Source organism: Chaetura pelagica, unplaced genomic scaffold (genome assembly GCF_000747805.2).
Source record: "Chaetura pelagica isolate M959 unplaced genomic scaffold, ChaPel_1.0 scaffold383, whole genome shotgun sequence".
NCBI lineage: Eukaryota > Metazoa > Chordata > Aves > Apodiformes > Apodidae > Chaetura > Chaetura pelagica.
This window is the reverse complement of record NW_009952804.1, coordinates 114,082-121,302: the sequence shown is the minus strand read 5'-3', so window position 1 is coordinate 121,302 and position 7,221 is coordinate 114,082. Positions and strand designations below refer to the sequence as shown.

At 45.7% G+C, this 7,221-nt stretch overlaps 1 protein-coding gene across 1 annotated transcript in view; it reads right to left on the bottom strand.

Moving 5' to 3' along the window:
- Nucleotides 1–5,732, bottom strand: part of LOC104386395 (zinc metalloproteinase-disintegrin-like NaMP) — a 22,893-nt gene extending 17,161 nt beyond the window's left edge. Inside the window, exons 1-3 of the mRNA XM_009994998.1 lie at nt 5,681–5,732; nt 1,511–1,611; nt 905–981 (exon numbers count right to left, since the gene is read on the bottom strand). Coding sequence (XP_009993300.1) covers nt 905–981; nt 1,511–1,611; nt 5,681–5,732 — 230 coding nt within the window. The remainder of the gene's footprint in view (nt 1–904; nt 982–1,510; nt 1,612–5,680) is intronic.
- Between the last annotated feature and the right edge of the window lie 1,489 nt (nt 5,733–7,221).

The following is a 7,221-nucleotide window of genomic DNA, read 5'->3' as shown; positions in this document are numbered from 1 at the left end:
CATCCCACGGCCTTTTAGAGAGAGATTTCATGCCATGTCATTCCCTCCCTCCCCTCAACATTTAGATTAGATTAAACCAGAGGCAAACATTTGATTCTAGCCTATATTTAACATGAACTGATTGTTGTAGCACTGGGCTGACATGGCCACTAGAAGAGCAGCAATGAAAGCAGACCTGTTGGATCCCATGTTGACTGTTAGGATGGAGCCAGCAGGCAGGAACTGACACCTGGGGGACCTTGGGTTGCTCTACACAGCTTTGGACTTGCTGTCCTTTGTTCTGTAACAAAACCTGCTGCTTCTCTGCCCCCCCTTTAAATGCTGAGTATCTTCAGCTCTCAGACAAGCTCTCCTTTCTATTTCCACAAAGCCAGGATCTATTAGACTACTCCTAAATCCAACAGCAGTCTTGTTAAGGTAGGGGGTTCTGGAGACTGAATTATGAAGGATGATTCTTGTTATTATTTTCCATTTCTAAAAAGCATTTAGAGCCAACACAGTCCCATTTCATGGATATTTCTCTTGTTCTTCTCTCTACTTTTTACCAGCATGGAACAAATAAATATAACCCAGAGACTATCCACGGACACAGAAAACCTGGGCAAAAATACTACAACACTAAGTATTCTGTAGCTTTAGCCATTTAGGAAAGAAATGGAAGAACAGACTTGGCAGTACAGACAGATCATTCCACCATGGTAATGTCACATGCCTGTGGAGTTATTTCACATCCCCAAAACACTGTCATCGTGCTTTCTTTCCCCTCTTCTCCTCTCATGGATGTGAAAAATTGTATTTACCAAAATATTCCTGTCTTCCAGGAGCCTAAACCCTGTTTCTTTGTGTCCTGAATGCCCCACGGAGCCACATACAGTGAAGAAAAAGAAGAATGACCTGAACCTACTTATTTTTTTGGAGGTGCAGGATGACTTCCTCTCCGTTGGCTTTGATTCCGTACGCCATCGTGTCGTCGTATTTGGGCTGCAAACAGAGGGGGCTGTTAGAATCTGGACTGTTAAGACTTCCTGGCCTCACCAGCAGCTGCCAACTGCATCCTTTTGCTTCCCTTCCCACCAAAAATAAGTATCCTGGCAGTCACAGAATAAGCAGGAGGTCACTCTATGTCATATTTTTTAATTAGAGGAAGTTATTAATTTTTGCAAGTGCGTTTCTACACTCACAAGCACATTCCCTGCATTTTCAGGGAAGTGCTGAAGCAGGTGCTTGAAACCAAACGTTATTATAACTCTCTCAAAGTCTGGAAGAGCATGTTTGCTTTTAAGCATTAGATTTAGGTTATTTCTAAGTAAAACAGCCACAGGTTGTTAAAAATCTGAGTGGAGCGACATCAAACCCTCCATCTTTGCAGAGGTACAAGTAGAGGGGACCCACTGGTGGCAGACAGGTCCTTCTCTTGCATTTCATTTTGCACTATCTGGCTCCAGGTTCTCCCTTGAAAGCCCAAAAAAGCCCCATCCCCCAGCAACAATAGAGTAATCTCTTTGAATACCTCTTTTTGTCCTTCTGTGTCTCTTCTCTGCACCGTGTGCAGTTTCCGGGGATAAATGGTTTCATATTGCTCAACTCCAGGTAACTTCTTGCTGGTGTTCCCTAGGGAGAAACAGATGTATATTTCTGCAAGCCCAGTCTTAACTGGTTAAACACCATATTTCATGTCTGCTAAGACTGATGCTTTGGGGCTGTGTAATTATTCATCTCTTGCACCACTCCTTTCTCATGTCTTCTTCACTTGGTCACCTCATGATGGGACCTAACCTGAGGTTTGTCTGGAATCCAGAGGAGATGACATACCTGGCTGCTTCCCAGTGTCAAAACAGTTCACTTTGGATTTCTTTCCCCAGCACCAGTCAGCACTTTCCAGTACCAACATGCTTGACCAGCTCTGCAAGGTGCAACCTTTGCCTTGGAGTTTTGCAGATGACATGAGTGCAGTTCTATGGTTCTGTGAAATCACGGGTCTCTAACCCTGATCCCATGATGACAAACATGTTGAGACTCCTTCTGGATAAGCAAATAAACTCACACAGTTCACCACAAGGTCTTGATTTCTCCTTTAGAAAGCTTTTCAGCTGCTCTTCTCACATGACTACGTGTGATTTTGCTTTAGTTAACAGCAAGCTCTTGCCTATTGAGTGAGGTGGAGGGTGGTTCTGTGTGTGTGACAGCAGAAGGTGTTTGACCAAGGCTGGGAAAAATAAGAGGGGACAGGAGTGGAGCAGGAAAATCCTGAAAGTGGTAAGAAATCCAGATGATTCCTAAACCCTCTTGACTAGACTTATTTTATGGTGCATCATGTTTTATTAGCAGTGCTTATAAATCATAGAATCATGGGATGGTTTGGGTGGGAAGGGACCTGAAAGCTCATCCAGTCCCACCCCCTGCATGGGCAGGGACACCTCCCACCAGCCCAGGCTGCTCCAAGCCCCATCCAACCTGCCCTTCAACACCCCCAGGGATGGGGCAGCCACAGCTTCCCTGCCCAACCTGGGCCAGGCTCTCACCACCCTCACACCAAAGAATTCCTTCCTCATCTCCAACCTCCATCTCCCTCTCCCAGTTTTCATCCATCCCCCTCATCCCATCCCTCCCTGCCCTTGTCCCAAGTCCCTCCCCAGCTTTCCTGGAGCCCCTTCAGGCACTGGAAGGTGCTCTAAGGTCTCCCTGGAGCCTTCTCTTCTCCAGGCTGAACACCCCAACCCTCTCAGCCTGTCCCCAGAGCAGAGCTGCTCCAGCCTTGGATCATCTCCATGGCCTCCTCTGGCCTCTCTCCAGAAGCTCCATGTCCTCCTTACGTTGAGGGCTCAAAAAGCTTGTTGAGGAAAGACAGTGCAGATGAAAATAGTTTCTTTGTGTTTTCTGAGGCTGAGTGAATCTTGACCAAAGCTGACTTGGGGCAGGGGTGGGCAGCACGTGCTGCAGTATTTGAAGTTAAGGGCAGAACATTTGGGGAAAAAAGGGGTTGGATGTGGAATGCGTTTGTTTCCAGGAAGGTACCAGGAGGTTTTATGTGCCTCCTAAACTCCTGAATCTCCTACAAAAGGTCATTTCATCTGAATTGGCCAATTCTGGAGAACTCAGCAGCCAGCACAAGAGCCTGTGTTGGAAAATGAAAAAAGACCAAACCACAAACAACAAAGGGAAAGTGCAACTCCCCAGTTAATTGTCTGCCTCAAGGCCAGACTTTTACAAGAGCAGGAGGAGCAATTACTGTAATTTTCTCTATCTGGAACAAGAGAGCACATCCTCGTGCAAATTGTTCCAGTAAAATAAACAGTTTAGTTCTTTGTAACTAGTTGATTTGATGAAACCCTTTCCAAAATTAATTGCAGGGTAAACTTGGTTGTATTTTTGATAAAGGCAAGTGCTTCAGAGAAAGGTGGGATGGTGCAGCTGGGAGAAGTTACCTGGGATCAGCCAAGCAGTTGCCCAGCTTACAGTGACTACCCCTGCACAGGTTCTTGGCAAACACCAAGTGTTTTCCTGTCAATGTCAGTGATGTTTTGGGCAACTCATTATTTGTACTTTTCAAAGACATTTGCAAACTTTCTCTTCCCAAGAGCCCAAAGAAGCTTTTTACGTCATGATCAAAATTGAACATTTTAGGCCTCTGAGAGCAAAGTTCTGTGCTCCAATTTGATAAATCCACTCCTGTTGCAGACTTTTGTTTTTAGAGAGTAGCCCAGGTAGCTCAAGTTTGGGTTAGGTTTGAACAGAGAGCCTGAAAGCAACTTGTCCTTTCTCCTGCAGTCTGATGCAACCAGCATTTCGAGGAAAATGGCTGAGTTTTGTTCTGGAACAAAGAGTTTCTTAGAGGTAGTTTTCAAATCAACTCAGTATATTGTTTTTGTCTGGCTTCAGGCATTGTCTTTGAGTCAGTAGCTTGAAAGAAAGAAATGCCTTTGGCCTTGTTAGAAAAAGTGCTAATAGGGGATGAATAATGATGTACTTTTCCAAGAACCTAAACCAGGAGGAAATATCATTAGTGAGGGTTTAATTGACAGTGGAAGTTTGATGTAGTCAAGAAACAAAATCTAAACCACCTCAAGCCAGGTGGTACTGTGCACATTTTCAGCTCTTTTGTGCAGCTGATGAAATCATAAAGATACCTGCCTGAATACAAATTACATGACTAATGATGTGTGTAAAATCTGGGCAGGTTTGTGCGTGTCCAGGCTCTGAAAAAATCCCTGCTCTGTTGACATGAATTTGTATCGATGCACATGGGAAAAAAAACCCCAGATATGGTCTGTTAGGGTGAAATCAGATGAATACTCATGACCTGGAGTATCACACAGATAAGAAAGATGCTGCCTGTTTTAATTCAGGTAATGTCATTAGTTGAATTTAAATGCAAGTCTTTGTCTTTTAGGGTCAGGGGAATAAGTTGTCCCGAAGGGATAAATTGTCTAATTGTTCCTAATTGGCTCACAAAATGAATCAGTTCTTGGTGTTTAGCCAATCTAGGACCAGTTTTCACCCAAGTAAATACTTCTCTAGAAGGGGAGAATTTAGATAAAAGCGTTGAGCAGAAAGAGAAGAACCATCCCTAACTTCTGTTACTGATTTCTCCAGTGGTTTCATGGACTCACGGAACTGTCAGAGTTGGAAGGGACTTCTAGAGATCATCCAGTCCAGCTTCCTCCCCCAGTGCAGGATTCCCTAGAGCTCTTTACCCAGGGCTGCATCCAGGGGGGTCTTAGATATCTCCAGAGAAGGGGACTCCATCTCTCCCTGGGCAGCCTGTCCCAGGGCTTTGTCACCCTCACAGCAAAGAAGTTTCTGCCCGTATTTCCATGGCACTCCCCATGTTCCAGCCTGTGCCCGTTGCCCCTCATCCTGAGCAGAGTCTGGCTCCCTCCCTCCTCCTGCACCCACCCTCAGATACTTCCAGGCACTGATAAGTTCTCCCCTCAGCCTTCTCCTCTCCAGGCTGAGCAGTCCCAGCTTTCTCAGCCATTCCTCATAAGGGAGATGCTCCAATCCCCCAGTTGTCTTTTTCCCCCTCCCCTGGACTCTCCAGCAGTTCCCTGTCTCTCTTGCACTGGGGAGCCCAGCCCGGGAGCCAGTTCTCCAGATGTGGGCAGAGAAGAAAGGAAGAATGACCTCCCTTGACCTCTTAGCCACACTCTTCCTTATGCACCCCAGGATTCCATTGGCCCTCTTGGCCTCAAGGGCACATTCCTGGCTCATGGATCATTTACTGGCTGCCAAGACTCCCAGATCCTCCTCAGAACTGCTTCCCAGCAGGCCCACCCCTAACCTATACTGGTGCATGGGGTTCTTCCTCCCCAGATGCAGGACCTTACACTTCCCCTTGTTGAACCTCATTAGGTTCTTCTCTGCCTGGCTCTCCAGCCCGTCCAGGTCATGCTGGATGGCAGCACAGCCCTCTGCAGTGTCACCACCCCTCCCAGTTTGGTGTCACCAGCAAACTTGCTGAGGCCACACTCTGTCCCCTCATCCAGACCATTGATGAATATGTTGAACAAGACCAGACCGAGCATTGACACCGGGGGGACACAATGTCATTCCTTGTTCTTCAGCATTCTATGATTCTATCCTATTATCTACACGTTAATCATTAAAAATCCAGAAGAAGTGATCCATAGCAACCACTGATAAGGGATTTATTTGTTTTTTTATAAGAAAAAAGCCATACCTTGTTGGAGAAAATGTAGGACCAAAGCAGCAAGCAGCAGAACATTGGTCATGGCCGTTGTGCTTGTCCAGCTTGGGTGCTCCGTGTCCTGCAGCCCTCAGCTCTGCACTGGGTGAGAGGGAGGGAGGTGTTCAGCTTTATCCTTGTTCCTCGATGAGGAAGTGTTTACTGAAGGTGTTGCACAATCCTGCAGTCACAAACTGTTACTGCAAGAGGAAGTTCCTGCTGGGGAGTTGGTGTCACAGCGATCGTGATGTATCGGCGACTTCTTTGGATTAAGTTCCCTACAAGTTGTTCACTGGGGAAAGGAAAAGGGATAAATGCACAAAGAAGGGGGATGGGGATGGTCCCAGGGTTGTATTTTTACGGCCTGGCTGGTAAAAAGCTACAATAGAAACTGGGTGCTACTGGTGGCTGGAGGAATGGGAGGGTTTTGCAGAGGTTTCAGGTAAAGCAGGTGCTGAAGGTGGGTGCTGACGGTGGGTTTCAGCTCTTACTGGTTGCCCTGTGATCTGTGTGGAAGGGGAACGGTTGAGAGAAACCATAAAGGTGCATGAAATTCTGTATCTGTGAATCACATCTGCAGAATAAACACCAGCAGCTCCTTTTCTGCCCCTTCCATCCATATTAGGAATGTTTGCTCGAGGTGCGTGGGATGATCCCAAACCAAAGGGGCTGCAGACAAGTGAGCAAGCAGGGTCTGCCCAACAGCATCTTGAAAATCTATGCTAGAAAAAGGATCACACTGACGTAGCCAGCCAAAAATAAAGCAGTATTGTGCCCTTTTTGTGGCCACAGCTTTAAAAAGGAGAGCTGCTTTAGAGAGGTTTGATTTTTCAGATGTTAGAATGAATGAAATGGAGCAGGTTTTGCAGAGGACATGGAGCTGGACTGGATCTTGCTCTCTACTCCAGTATATTCATATAAATTTATATTAGCAGTGCATTTTAATCATAAATATATTCATTTATTGCTTATATTTATATAAGCATATAATGATATTTACTTATATTTGCTTATATAACTATATTACTTATGTTTATATAACTATATAAATCTGCAGGAGAATTTTTACTGCCATAACTAACTTTTCATGTGTTACTGACAACTTTTTCTGTCTCAGGTTCGTGTTAAAAAGTTGTGGGTTTCAACAGTGAAGCCTGAAGTTGTAAATTCACACTTTCCCTTTAGCTTTTGCCCAATCTCCAGGCATACTGGGACAGACTGGGAGCTACAAACAACTGGGCTCTGAGCTTTCGTTCAGGACAGAACGGTCCTCATGAGTGACAATGTCTGTGCTGACTTCAATCATCAGTGCAGATGTGTTTTACAAACCATTTCTTGAAGGAATTGAGTGTTGAAGGGTGTGCTCAGCTTTGGCAGAAGCAGGACATTTTTACTGAGGGTCTAAGTGTGGAGTAGACGTGTTGTCTGGCCTCCAAGCCAGCTCCAGGGTGTGCCAGTGCAAACCTTGGGCTCTTCATGAGGAATGCTGGGTTTGAATGGACTCTGGAGAACCCCTGGAGCAGGATCTAGTGGCA